The sequence below is a fragment of the Heterodontus francisci genome, chromosome 2, assembly GCF_036365525.1.
Source record: "Heterodontus francisci isolate sHetFra1 chromosome 2, sHetFra1.hap1, whole genome shotgun sequence".
In the NCBI taxonomy this organism is placed as follows: Eukaryota; Metazoa; Chordata; class Chondrichthyes; order Heterodontiformes; family Heterodontidae; genus Heterodontus; species Heterodontus francisci.
In genome coordinates, this window is record NC_090372.1 from 218,706,702 (window position 1) to 218,721,810 (window position 15,109).

General features: G+C 43.0%; 1 protein-coding gene across 6 annotated transcripts in view; it reads left to right on the forward strand.

Moving 5' to 3' along the window:
* The window catches only part of LOC137351339 (diacylglycerol O-acyltransferase 1-like), a 167,626-nt gene that overhangs the window by 118,868 nt on the left and 33,649 nt on the right, over positions 1–15,109 (forward strand). For 4 of the 6 annotated variants that reach the window (XM_068015791.1, XM_068015809.1, XM_068015783.1 and 1 more), the window contains 2 exons: positions 93–221; positions 14,348–14,419. In XM_068015791.1, the coding sequence (XP_067871892.1) occupies positions 93–221; positions 14,348–14,419 (201 nt within the window). The remainder of the gene's footprint in view (positions 1–92; positions 222–14,347; positions 14,420–15,109) is intronic. The other 2 variants (XM_068015801.1, XM_068015797.1) reach the window with 1 other exon arrangement.

A 15,109-nucleotide genomic window follows, 5' to 3' on the forward strand; every position in this document is an offset into this window, starting at 1 on the left:
GTCTCATTATACATTACCAGGTCTAAAATAGTCTGTTCCCTGGTTGGTTCTACAACGTATTGTTTTAAGAGACTTTATCTCTCATTCTGCAGTTGGTTCTGTGATGGCGCTGATGTGCTACACTATCCAGTTCCTCAAGCTCTACTCGTACAAGGATGTAAACAAATGGAGCAGAGAACAGCGCAGAGCCAAAGTGAAGACGCTGTCAAGGTCTCTGTCAGGTGAGTGTATAAAAAGATTTGCATATATAGCACCTTTCATGACCTCCGAATATCCTAAAGCGCTTTGTCAGAGGGAGGTCATGCCTGACAAATTTGATTGAATTTTTTGAGCATGTGACCAGGTGTGTAGATGAGGGTAGTGCAGTTGATGTAGTTTACATGGATTTCAGCAAAGCCTTTGACAAGGTCCCACATGGGAGACTTATCAAGAAAGCAAATGCACATGGGATACAAGGTAACTTGATAAGGTGGATTCAAAATTGGCTTAGCTGTAGGAGGTAGAGAGTGATGACTGACGGCTGTTTTAGTGACTGGAAGCCTGTGTCCAGTGGCGTACCACAGGGATCTGTGCTGGGTCCCCTATTGTTTGTCTTTTATATAAACGACATAGATGACTATGTGGGGGGTAGGATCAGTAAGTTCGCGGATGACACAAAGATTGGCCGAGTGGTTAACAGTGAGGTGGAGTGTCTTAGGTTACAGGAAGAGTTAGCCGGGATGGTCAAATGGGCAGAAAAGTGGCAGATGGAATTTAACGCTGAAAAGTGTGAGGTGATGCACTTTGGAAGGAGTAATGTGACACGGAAGTATTCAATGAATGGCCTGACACTGGGAAGTTTCGGGGAACAATGGGACCTTGGCGTGTTTGTCCATTGATCTCTGAAGGCAGAAGGGCAGGTTAATAGGGTGGTGAAAAAGGCATATGGGACACTTGCCTTTATCAATCGAGGCATAGATTACAAAAGCAGGGAGGTCATGTTGGAGTTGTACAGAACTTTGGTAAGGCCACAGCTGGAGCTGCACTGTGTGCAATTCTGGTCGCCACATTATAGGAAGGATTTGATTGCATTGGAGGGGGTGCAGAGGCAATTCACCAGGATGTTGCCTGGGATGGAACATTTAAGCTATGAAGAGAGGTTGGATAGGCTTGGGTTGTTTTCACTGGAGCAAAGAAGACTGAGGGGTGACCTGATCGAGGTGTACAAGATTATGAGGGGCATGGACAGGGTGGATAGGGAGCAGCTGCTCCCCTTAGTTGAAGGGTCAGTTACGAGGGGTCACAAGTTTAAGGTGAGGGGCGGGAGGTTTAAGGGGGATTTGAGGAAGAACTTTTTTACCCAGAGGGTGGTGACGGTCTGGAATGCCCTGCCTGCGAGGGTGGTAGAGGCAGGTTGCCTCACATCCTTTAAAAAGTACCTGGATGAGCACTTGGCACGTCATAACATTCAAGGCTATGGGCCAAGTGCTGGCAAATGGGATTAGGTAGATAGGTCAGGTGTTTTAATGTATCGGTGCAGACTCGATGAGCCGAAGGGCCTCTTCTGCACTGTATTATTCTGTGATTCTGTTTTACAACCATAAAACAGAAAACGCTGGGAACAGTCTGCTGGTCAGGCAAGCAAAACAGAGTTAACGTTTCAGATCAATGATATTCATCAGAACTGGATACTTTTACAGTTTAGTCACTGCTGTAATGATGGGAAATGTCGATCCAACAAAGATTCTGAGTAGGGATTTATTCTCCAGATCCCCTGCTCTCCCATGCAACCTAGCAATGATTATATTTTAAAAAACACAAGCAACCCAATTTTGCCACACATTGACCATTCGCTGCTAAGTGTGCTGACCTGTAACCAACTCCCAGGGTTCTGCAGCACCTATAGGAACATAAGACTTGGCCCTTTGAGCCTGCTCTGCCATTCAGTAAGATCATGGCTGATCAGATTATGGTCTCAACTTCAGTTTTTTGTTTGCCTCCTATAATGCTTGACTCCTTTGTCTAACAAAAATCTATCTAACTCAGCCTTGAATAAATTCAATGACCCAACTTCCACTGCTTTCTAGGGAAGAGAATTCCACAGACTAACAACCTCAGAGAAAGAATTCTCATCTCCAACTTATTCCTAAACTGTGTTCCCTAGTTTTGGTCTCCCCCACTAGAGGAAACATCCTCCCAATATCCACTCTATCAAGTCCCCTCAGGATCTTATATGTTTCAATAAAATCACCTCTCAGCAGTCAGAAGATTGGACAGAATATAAAAAACAGCAAAGAAGGACTAAAAGATTGATAAGGAAGGTAAAATTAGAGTATGAGAGAAAGCTAGCTAGAAATATAAAGACAGAAAGTAAGAGTTTCTATAGATATTTAAAAAAGAGTTAACAAAGTGAGCGCTAATCCTATAAAAAGTGAGCCTGGGGAATTAATAATGGATAATAAGGAGATGGCAGATGAATTGGACAGATATTTTGCATTGGTCTTCAGTATTGAGGATACAAGTAACATCCCAGTATTAGCTGTAAGTCAGGAAATGGAAGGGAGGGAGGAACTCGAGAAAATTACAATCACCAGGGAAGTGGTACTGAACAAATTGTTGGATCTGTGGGCTGACCTGTCCCCGGGTCCTGATGGACTTCATCTTAGGGTGTTAAAAGAAGTGGCTAGTGGGATAGTTGATGCGTTAGTTTTAATATTCCAAAATTCCTAGATTTGGGGAAGGTTCGTTTAGATTGGAAAATAGCGAATGTAACTCTTTTATTCAAAAATGGGGGTGGGGGCAGGAGATAAAATGCAGGAAACTACAGGCCAGTTAGCTTAACGTCTATCTTGGGGAAAATGTTAGAAGCTATTATTAAAGATGTTATGGCAGGGCATTTAGAAAAAGTCAAGGTAATCAGGCAGAGTCAGCATGGTTTTGTGAAAGGGAAATCACGTTTAACCAATTTATTGGAGTTCTTTGAGGGAGTTACAAGGGGAACTGGTGGATGTATTGTACTTAGATTTTCAGAAGGCATTTGATAAGGTGCCACATCAAAGATTATTGCAGAAAATAAAAGCTCATTGTGTAGGGGATAACATATTTCCATGGATAGAAGATTGGCTAGCTAACAGGAAACAGAGAGTAGGCGTAAATGGGTCATTTTCTGGTTGGCAAGATATAACAAGTGGTGTTCCACAGGGATCTGTGCTGCGGCCTCAACCTTTTACAATTTATATAAATGACTTAGATGAAGGGACTGAAGGTATGGTTGCTAAATTTGCTGATGACACAAAGATGGGTAGGAAAATAACTTATGATGAGGACATAAGGAGGCTACAAAGGGATAGAGGTAGGTTAAGTGAGTGGGCAAAGACCTGGCAAATGGACTATAATGAGGGAAAGTGTGAAATTGTCCATTTTGGCAGGAAAAATAAAAAAGAAGCATATTCTATAAATGGTGAGAGATTGCAGAGCTTTGAGATGCAGAGGGATCTGGGTGTCCTACTAAATGAATCGTAAAGGGTTAGTATGCAGGTACAGCAAGTATTTAGGAAAACTAATAGAATTTTATTGTTTAACCTGAGGGGAATTGAATACAAAAGTAGAGAGATTATGCTTCCGCTATACAGGGCATTGGTGAGACCGCATCTGGAGTACTGTGTACAGTACTGGTCTCCTTATTTAAGGAGGGATGTAAATACATTAGAGGCAGCACAGAGAATGTTTACCTGGAGCGGGTGGGCTGTCTTACGAGGAAAGATTGGACAGGCTAGGCTTGTATCCATTGGCATTTAGAAGAGTAAGAGGCGACTTGATCGAAACAAAGAAGATCCTGAGGGGTCTTGATAGGGTGGATGTGGAAAGAATGTTTTCCCTTTTGGGAGAATCTAGAACTAGGGGTCACTGTTTAAAAATAAGGGGTCGTCCATTTAAGACAGATGAGAAGAAAGTTTTTCTCAGAGGGTCGTGAGTCTTTGGATTTCTCTTCCTCAAAAGGCGGTGGAAGCAGAGTCTTTGAATATTGTTAAGGCAGAGGTAGATAGATTCTTGATAAGCAAGAGGGTGGAAGGTTATTGGGGGTAGGTGGAAATGTAGAGTAATCAGTTCAGCCATGAATTTATTGAATGGCAGAGCAGGCTCGGGGGGGGGTGGGGGTCGAGTGGCCTACTCCTGCTTCTAATTCGTATGTTCGTATATAAACTCCAACAGATATAGGCCCAACCTGTTCAACCTTTCTTCGTAAGATAAGCCCTTCATCCCCGGAATGAGTCGAGTGAACCTTCTCTGAACTGCTTTTAATGCAATTATATTCTTTTTCAAATAAGGAAACCAAAATTGTACACAGAACTCCAGATGTGCTCTCACCAAGGTCCTGTACAGATGCAGTAAAACTTCCCTACTTTTATACTGTATTCCCCTTCCAATAAATGCCAACATTCCTGCCAAAGTGGACAAGTTCACATTTCCTACATTATACTCCATCTGCCAAATTTTTGTTAATCACTTAACCTATCTATATCCCTTTGTAGACTCTTTATCCCCTCTTGACAATTTATTTTCCTTCCTATCTTGGTGTCATCGGCAAATTTAGCTACCATACATTTGGTCCCTTCATCCAATTCATTGATATAGATTGTAAATAGTTGAGGCCCCAGCATTAATCCCAGTGGCATTCCATGAGTTAGATCTTGCCAACCTGATAAAGATTCTACTTTCTGCTTTCTGTTAGCTAACCAATCCTTTTATCCATGCTAATATGCTACCCCTACACCATGTGTTCTCATCTTGTGTAGTAACCTTTGATATGGCACCTTATAAATTGCCTTTTGGAAATCCAAGTACACCACATCTCCTGGTTCCCCTTTATCAGCCTTGCTTGTTACTTCCTCGACAAACTCTAATAAATTAGTTAAATGCGATTTCCCTTTCACGAAACCATGTTGACTCTGTCTGGTACTGTTATGATTTTCTAAGTGCTTTGCTATAACCACCTTAATAGATTCTAGCATTTTCTCTATGACAGATATTAGGCCAACTGGCTTATATTTTTCTGCTTTCTGTCTCCCACCTTTCCTGAATAAATTTGTTATTTTCTAATCTGCTGGGACCCTTCCAGAATCTAAGGAATTTTGGAAGATTACAACCAATGCATCCACTATCTCTGCAGCCACTTACTTTACGACCCTAGGGTGCAGACCATCTGGTCCTAGGGACTTGTCAGCCTTTAGGTCTAGTAGTTTTCCCAGCACCTTTTCCCTGGTGATGGTCATTGTTTTTAAGTTCCTTCCTGCCTTTCACCTCTTGATTTTCAAGATCTTTGGGAATTTTTCTAAGTCTTCTACAATGAAGATAGACACAAAATATCTGTTCAGTGCCTCCACCATTTTCTTTGTTTTCCATTATCAATTCCCTAAACTCACTCGTTAGAGGACCAACACTAGCTTTAGTTACTCTTTTTTCCTATTTAAATACTTGTAGAAACTCTTAGTAACTGTTTTTACCAGCCAGCTTTCTCATGCTCTACTTTCTCCCTCTTTTTTAAGTTATTCTTTGCTGATGCTTAAAATCTGTCCAATCTTCTGACCTACCACTAATCTTTGCAGATTTGTACAGTGTTTCTTTCAATTTGATACACTCCTTAACTTCCTTATTTAGCCATGGATGATGCATTCTTCTCAAGTCTTTCTCACTGAGATAAATCTTTGCTGAGAGTTATTAAATAGAACAAAGAACAGGAACAGGCCATTCGGCCCTCCAAGCCTGCACTGATCTTGATGCCTGCCTAAACTAAAACCTGCTGCATTTCCAGGGACCGTATCCCTCTATTCCCATCCTATTCATGTATTTGTCAAGATGCCTCTTAAACGTCATTATCGTTCCTGCTTCCACCACCTCCCCCGGCAGCAAGTTCCAGGCACTCACCACCCTCTGTGTAACGAACTTGCCTCGCACATCCCCTCTAAACTTTGCCCCTCGCACCTTAAACCTATGTCCCCTAGTAACTGACTCTTCCACCCTGGGAAAAAGCTTCTGACTATCCACTCTGTCCATGCCACTCATAACTTTGTAAACCTCTATCATGACACCCCTCCACCTCCGTCGTTCCAGTGAAAACAATCCGAGTTCATCCAACCTCTCCTCATAGCTAATGCCCTCCAGACCAGGCAACATCCTGGTAAACCTCTTCTGTACCCTCTCCAAAGCCTCCACGTCCTTCTGGTAGTGTGGCGACCAGAATTGCATGCAATATTCTAAGTGTGGCCTAACTAAAGTTCTGTACAGCTGCAGCATGACTTGCCAATTTTTATATTCTATGCCCCGACCGATGAAGGCAAGCATGCCGTATGCCTTCTTGACTACCTTATCCACCTGCGTTGCCACTTTCAGTGACCTGTGGACCTGTACGCCCAGATCTCTCTGCCTGTCAATACTCCTAAGGGTTCTGCCATTTACTGTATAATTCCCACCTGCATTAGATCTTCCAAAATGCATTACCTCACATTTGTCCGGATTAAACTCCATCTGCCATTTCTCCGCCCAAGTCTCCAACCGATCTATATCCTGCCGTATCCTCTGACAATCCTCATCATTATCCGCAACTCCACCAACCTTTGTGTCGTCCGCAAACTTACTAATCAGACCAGCTACATTTTCCTCCAAATCATTTATATATACTACAAACAGCAAAGGTCCCAGCACTGATCCCTGCGGAACACCACTAGTCACAGCCCTCCATTCAGAAAAGCACCCTTCCACTGCTACCCTCTGTCTTCTATCGCAGAGCCAGTTCTGTATCCATCTTGCCAGCTGACCTCTGATCCCGTGTGACTTCACCTTTTGTACCAGTCTGCCATGAGGGACCTTGTCAAAGGCTTTACTGCAGTCCATATAGATAACATCCACTGCCCTTCCTTCATCAGTCATCTTTGTCACTTCCTCAAAAAACACAATCAAATTAGTGAGACACGACCTCCCCTTCACAAAACCATGTTGCCTCTCGCTAATAAGTTTGTTTGTTTCCAAATGGAAGTAAATCGTGTCCCGAAGAATCCTCTCTAATAATTTCCCTACCACTGACGTAAGGGTCACTGGCCTATAATTTCCTGGATTATCCTTGCTACCCTTCTTAAACAAAGGAACAACATTGGCTATTCTCCAGTCCTCTGGGACCTCACCTGTAGCCAATGAGGATGCAAAGATTTCTGTCAAGGCCCCAGCAATTTCTTCCCTTGCCTCCCTTAGTATTCTGGGGTAGATCCCATCAGGCCCTGGGGACTTATCTACCTTAATGCTTTGCAGGTCACCCAACACCACCACCTTTTTGATAGAGATGACTGAGATAGAGATATATATATATATATATATATGTCTGCTACTGCATCTCTACTGACCTATCTTTTAACCTAGTTTCCCAGTTCACTTTAGCTAGCTCTGCCTTCGTGCCCTTATAATTCCTTTATTTAGGTTTAAAACACTAGTGTTGGACCCCTACTTCTCCCCTTCAAACTGAATGTGAAATTCTATCATGTTATGATCGTTGTCACCAAGAAGCACCTTTACCATGAGGTTATTGATCAATCCCGTCTCATTGCACATTACCAGATCTAAAATAGCCAGCTCCCTGTTTGGCTCTAGAACATACTGCTCTAAGAAATTGTCCCGAATGCACTCTGAACTCCTCTTCTAGGCTACCTTTGACAATCTGATTCACCCAATCTACATGTAGATTAAGTCATTCATGATTATTGTGGTACCTTTCTTACACGCCCCATTTATTTCTTCCTAAATGCTCTGTCCTACGGTGTAACCACTGTAAGGGGACCTATAAACTATTCCCACAAGTGACCTCTTACCTTTCCTGTTTCTTATCTCTACCCAAACAGATTCTTGCTTTTTCAAGCTAAGTTGATCTCTCGCTACTGTACTATTGTTATGCAGTTGTGGCTCAAGATAATTCTCCTTTTTGATTCTTCTCTCTCCTCTCCCTGTGCATAAAGCTACTGGTCAATGTTTGCCCTTTCCTTGCAGCTGTGATTAGAGACTGCACTGACCAGAGATCTCATGTGAACTAATGTCTCAGCTCTACGCTGCCATGCATTGATGCTACGACTTACTCTGCTTCTGTGTTGGTTTTATATTTTAATATAGTGTGATGCTATAGTGAAGGTATTCACTGTTCCTCCCCAACTCCCCTATCACACTGCTCATTTGTTAAGAAGTTAGACTTTTATTTGCCTTCTTCCTCCACCATACTACAAACCATTTCTTAGCAGAGCTGAGAGAAGGCTATCTGTATGCTCCTCTTCAGCTAGCCCTGAGGGGATGCAGCTCGGATTTTCTTTCTCCTTGCTGAGGGAAACATCTAGCCTTCCCTTGCTGAGATTTGGCTGTCCTGCATTCGGTCATGTCAGATTGGCTCAATTGGTAGCACTGTTCCCTTGGTCTTGGAATACGTAAACTATGCTAGACCTTCTCTATAAAAACGTTCTGTAGAACCCAAGGAGAGGATTGTGAAAGACTGTGGGATGGCATACCAGTAGGATAAAGCCATTGTAGGTTACACCACAGGAGGCTATTTGGACCATAACGTATGTGCTGGTTCTTTACTGGAGAGATTCAACAACTAATACTGCTGTTCCTGACACTCGCCGTAGCCCTGTATTTTCCTCTACTTTAAATATTTAATTTTCCTTAAAAGATGCAGTAGTCTCTGCGTCCACCTCTCCAGTGGCAAAGCATTTGATTCTCCATCTATCTGCATGTGACTGCCCAGCGCTACCCCTCCACCACCTCTTGACCTCCTCCACTATGTTATGACCAGGTGAGGAAGTGGTCTCGGGCTCCCCTTTCGCCCCTTTAGTGATTTAACTTACCACCTCAGTGAGCACTTGCTCCTGTGCCTCTAATATAATTGCAAATGAACCAATCAGACAGGTTTTCTTGAGTTTAAACAAGGAAGATATAAGTTTATTAACCGTATCACTCTAAGCCAATTAAAAATTACTAAAATATGCTACCCATCCACGCCTCACGTTGACACAAGAGTCTCTCACTCAAACACACAAATAGATTACAGAGGGAAAAACAGAGTTGGGAGGTTGGAGTAGAGTCTATAATAAAAATGAAATTTAAATACAGGTGAGTAGTCAGTGTCTTTAGTTGAAATTGTAGTTCTGAAGTCCTCGCTGGACAAGTGTATGGTTTGGGCTTGCTTCTCAGGTTCTGGAAGGTGGAAGAGGGGCTTTATCCTTGTCCCCTAGTTGTTGACTGTAAGGATCTGCAGACTTGGTTTCCACCAGCTGCAGCTTCAGGCTTCTCTGGATCTCTACCAGAGTGAGAGAGAGGGAGAGAGAACCTGTTCCCCTGATGGCTCTCAGTTACTGTGTGCTTTCTGAGTTACGACTCTCAAACTCCCAGAGTTGCACAAGAAGTCACATGATATGACCACCTCTTTGTGTTTTAATGCAAAGTTTCTGGAATTTTCTCTGAAATTCAAGGCTCTTCCCTCAAGCTGTCCAGACCTACTTGGTCGGGGGGCTGACTCTTTCAACGTCAATGGGTGTCGATGTCTCTTGACAACCACATTGATAAGGCTATCTCAGATAATTGAAATCAGCGCCCATTGTTCTGGCTAGGCCGAGTCAACTATTTCTGTCTCCAGTCCAATCCTTTGGTTTCTTTCATATGCAAATGTTTGTGGCCATTTTGGCTGCTAGCTGTTCTTTTTAAAATGTTATTTGTAACAATTTCCAGTAAAATTCTCAGGCAAAGCTCCACTTGACGAAATTAACATTTTCCATTTGGCATGTGGGGTTTTCATCACAACTGTCTGGGCTTTCAGACCTCTTGTCCAATATCCAGTCTTGGATGAGCCGCAATTTCCTTCCGTTGCATGTTGGGAAGACTGAAATCATCATCATCATCATCATCATCCCCCTTCTTGGCCACTGTCTCAAGTTAAAAAAGACTGTTTACAACCTTATCCTAGTTAACCCTGTTGAAATTCCAACATATCCTCTTCATGACAAATAATCAACTTCTACCTCTGTAACATCGCCCACTCACTTATCACCCTTGCTTATTTACATTGACACCTAGTCTCCCAGCGCTTCAAATTTAAAATTCTCATCTGAGTGTTTAAATTCTACCATGGCCTCGCCCTTCCTTATCTCAGTAACTTACTCCAGATCGACAACCCATGAACTCTCTGTTCCTCTGACTCTGGCCCTTTCTATATTCACCTTCAATTTGCCCCGCCAGTGGTGGCTGTGCCCTTAGTTGTTTAGGCCTCATACCAATTTCTCCTTTGTCTCGGCTTTCATATATTTACTCCAACGCACTTTATTATTTGAAAAAATCTCCATTAAATCTTAGGCCAGCATTCTGCTCGCGTTGAAATAAACTGAGTATCTCCAGTCTGTTCTCGTATTTTCCCATCACTGGCAATTTATTGGTAAATCTAAGCTTTACACTGTCTGTGACTTTAATTCAGAATGCACACTGTGCTCTAACTATGAGCTGGTTAATGTTTTGTATACATTCATCATTATCTCTTTATCCTATTATTTTTTTGTCCTTATTTATAAAGCCTGAATTTCTGTTAGGTGGCAGACATCGTGCAATGTAGAGAAATAAAATGTTATAGATTTAAGTAAGCTTAAGGAAACGAAATAAGCATAAATGGCAAGATTTTATATTGAGTAGAGGTATAGGGGCTCCTGGGTGTGAAAGTACAAGTGTCATGAAAGGTAGAGTACATGAAAAGGCAAACTATTTCCTTGGCTTTGTATCTAGAGGATAGGATGCAAAATCAAATGGGTAACGTTGAACTTTGTACACTACCTTAGGTTGGAGTATATAAAAACAATGGAAAATTTGCAGTGTAGGTTGGAATCAAAGATGGAGTTGCAGTTTGACCTGCCAAGATTAAGGGGTGACGACAGGACTCTGGTTATAAGATATCAGTATTGATGTTTCCACTCGTTGGCAAGACAGTAGCAAATGCACCAAGACAGGTAATCACAAATAATTAAAGTGGAGACTTGCTTGCTGAGAAGGTGGTCAGAATATGGAATTCTCTGTCACAAACCATTGTTGAAGCAAAGTCCATTAATTCATTTAGAAGGGAATCTGATAATTATTTGAAAAAGGGGGATATTAAAAGGAGGGGTAGAAACACTAGTGACTGTTGCAGAGAAAATACAGGCTGATGGGCTGAATGACATTTTTCTGTGCTCTAACATTTAAATTTTAGTTTAGTTTAGTTTAGAACTAAACTAAACATTTAAATGTTAAACTAATACTGGAAACACATGCCTGAAAAGAGACCAATTACTTTTTCAGGGAAGACCATTTTCATTGTTGCAATTATTTTATGAATGTGTTCCCAAGGCTACAATTAATGAGTGTTTAAGTTTGCCTTGATGAGATGCCCCGGTCGTGCTGATGCCTAAGTGCCCAGAAGCCCTTGGGCTGTCTTTAGAAATGGTGCATGAAGGGCGCTGTAAAGTGGGCATTTTAATTTGGTTGCCTATAAAGGTGTTACCTTTCAAAATATTTAAGCTGTGTTAAATGAGGAATACTGATACTGTGATCTTGTGCAGTGCCAGAAATGTGCATGACAGAATGATAGGCTAGTACTTACTTACCAAACTCATCCAGGTCAATGGAGGGGATGCAGAGTTGGAGAAAATAGAAAGGGCATGCAAACTGCACCTGTGTTTCCCCTCACTTGGGAGGACCTTCCAGATGAGGAGTACAGCCTAGTACACTCGAAAGGAAGTGAGCGTAAGCACGAGACCAATAGAGCTGGAAGCGGGTCGACCATTCACCTGCTCTGTTGGAGAGTAGTGTGTAACATTGGAACACCTGGAAATGAGTGGGAATCTGTTATTTTTACAGTTTTTTTTTCCCTCTTCCGTGCTCCAGCGGAAGGCTGTTGGCACTGGATATTGAAGCACGTTCCCAGTTAAAGCATGCAACATTAGCATTAAGGGTTTCCAGGTGCACCAGAACCAACCTTCACCATTCTGCCCCAACAATAAAAGAACGAGTAAATGAACTATCGTTTATAATAGCATCTTTCATGTCCTCGAGTCAACCAATTTGTGCAGCACAGGGCCCCACAAACAGCAGTGAGAGAAATGGCCAGGTTATCTGGTTTTGCAAGGGTAGATTTTGTTCAGGACATGGATAGAATTCCTCTGCTCTTGTTTGATTGGTTCCATTGGATCTTGTCTTCTTCTTTGGCCTCCTTGTCTCAAGAGACAATGTGTAAGTGCCTGGAGATGGTCAGTGGTTTGTGAAGCAGCGCCTGGAGTGGCTATAAAGGCCAATTCTAGAGTGGCAGACTCTTCCACAGGTGCTGCAGATAAAATTGGTTGACAGGGCTGTTACGCATTTGGCGCTCTCCTTGCGCTTCTGACTTTTTTCCTGCCAACTGCTAAGTCTCTTTGACTCGCCACACATTAGCCCCACCTTTATGATTGCCCGCCAGCTCTGGCGATCGCTGGCAACTGACTCCCACTGCTTGCGATCAATGTCACAGGACTTCATGTTGCGTTTGCAGACGTCTTTAAAGCGGAGACAAGGACGGCCAGTGGGTCTGATACGACAGACGAGCTCGCTGTGCAATGTGTCCTTGGGGATCCTGCCATCTTCCATGCGGCTCACATGGCCAAGCCACCTCAGGCGCTGCTGGCTCAGTAGGGTGTATATGCTGGGGATGTTGGCCGTCTCGAGGACTTTAGTGTTGGAGATACGGTGCTGCCACTTGATGCCAAGGATCCTCCGGAGGCAGCGAAGATGGAATGAATTGAGACGTCGCTCTTGGCTGACATACGTTGTCCAGGCCTCGCTGCCATAGAGCAAGGTACTGAGGACACAGGCTTGATACACTCGGACTTTTGTGTTCTGTGTCGATGCGCCATTTTCCCACACTCTCTTGGACAGCCTGGACATAGCAGTGGAAGCCTTTCCCATGCGCTTGTTGATTTCTGCATCGAGAGACAGGTTACTGGTGATAGTTGAGCCTAGGTAGGTGAACTCTTGAACCACTTCCAGAGTGTGGTCGCCGATATTTATGGATGGGGCATTTCTGACGTCCTGTCCCATGATGTTCGTTTCCCTGAGGCTGATGGTTAGGCCAAATTCGGTGCAGGCAGCCGCAAACCTGTCGATGAGTCTCTGCAGACACTCTTCAGTGTGAGATGTTAATGCAGCATCGTCAGCAAAGAGGAGTTCCCTGATGAGGACTTTCCGTACTTTGGTCTTCGCTCTTAGACGGGCAAGGTTGAACAACCTGCCACCTGATCTTGTGTGGAGGAAAATTCCTTCTTCTGAAGACTTGAATGCATGTGAGAGCAGCAGGGAGAAGAAAATCCCAAACAGTGTAGGTGAGAGAACACAGCCCTGTTTCACGCCACTCAGGATCGGATAGGAAAGGGGTCTGATGAGGCGCTGCTATGCTGAATTGTGCCTTTCATGTTGTCATGGAATGAGGTGATGGTACTTAGTAGCTTTGGTGGGCATCCAATGGGTTTGATTGGTTCCATTGGATCTTGTACACCTACCTAAAAGGGCAGAAGTTGTCTCAGTTAAGCATCTCAAGACAGCACCTTTTTAAACTGCAGGACTCCCTGAACTACACTGTAGAGTCAGTCTGGACTTACAAACTTTGTGACAATGTGCCTTATTCCCACTCTCAGAAGACCTGTTACATAGCGTGACATTTCCATTTTTTCTAATTAGTGCCAAATTAATAGTTTTGTCCTACAGGCCCATTTTTGCAGGGTATTAAATTGAGACTGCCCAAACTCATTTCTTTTACAAATTTTTGATCCTTGTAAGCAGCAGAGAAGGGAGACCTTCATCATATGGTTAATTCATATGCAGGTTCCAAAAGTGCAAGGATAGTATAGGAATTTGCTCCCCACCCTCTGTCACAAATCAGAAACATTTGAAAGAAAGGTCACAGACCTGAAATGTTAACTGTTTCTCTCTCCACAGATGCTGCCAGACCTACTGGGTATTTCTAGCACTTCCTGTTTTTATTACACTCTAAAGAAATATGTTTTTGTTCCTCTTGTAGACATAGTATTGCTGAATTAAGTGTCATATGCAGATCTCATTTCTGCTGCTTTCTTTAAGCCATATCTTTCAAAGCAGGTCTAATGCCTCTATTTTTAGCAACTGCTGGAGGAGGCCACTTGAAGAGGCTAAGGACTGATTTGAAGAATTTCTCTGCAATTCAGACACGCAGTATAATTTATGCATCAGTTTACTACTGCAGATGTTTGCTTTGACTATTGACATTATTTGGGTTTGATCTGTAGCAGTGCTGGAATAATTTTGATTCTTTTTGTAGCTCCTGGGTTGAAAGAGAATGGAGAAGCAGTGCAAACAGTTGTCGTGTATCCAGGGAACCTGACATACAAAGGTGAGGAGGTTTTGAGAGTCGTGAGTTGAAAGTCCTGGTTGTTGGCACCTTGACAGATCTGAGATTGTCCTTGTTGAAGTTTGTAATTTTATAGGTGAACAGGGCTGTGAGCAACTTCCTGGACTAGAGCAGTGAGACTCCCTGTGGCACGTCTGAAAGATGGGAATTTTTGCTGCCAATGAGGTTCAGTCAGTAATTAGTTTTCTGTAAGTTGCAAGGGTGGGAGCCAGTGTGTATAGGGTTGGAATGCAGGGGACGGAAGCAGACAGCTTGTGCGTTTTTTTTCATGTGAATCTCCTGTTAGCCACTCGTATCAAGTTTGCCCTAGCCCGCTGTTGCTTTTGGAGACCGAAGCTTATTAAGGGAGAAAACTAAAAATGCAATATTTGCAGGGCCATGGCAAAAGAGTGGGGGAGTATGTGAATGAATGGAGTGTTAATAAGATTGGTGAGTTACATGCACAGATTGACATGTGGAAATATGGTTTTGTGGCTATAACAGAGACCTGGCTTAAAGAAGGGCAAGACTGGGTATTGAATATTCCTGGATACAAGGTGTTCAGAAAAGAGGGAAAAAATGGGAAGGGGTGGCAGTATTTATTAAGGAGAGCATTGCAGTGCTGGAGAAAAAGGATGTCCCAGAGGGGTCCAGAACAGAATATATTTGGCTAGAGCTAAGGAACAAAAAAGC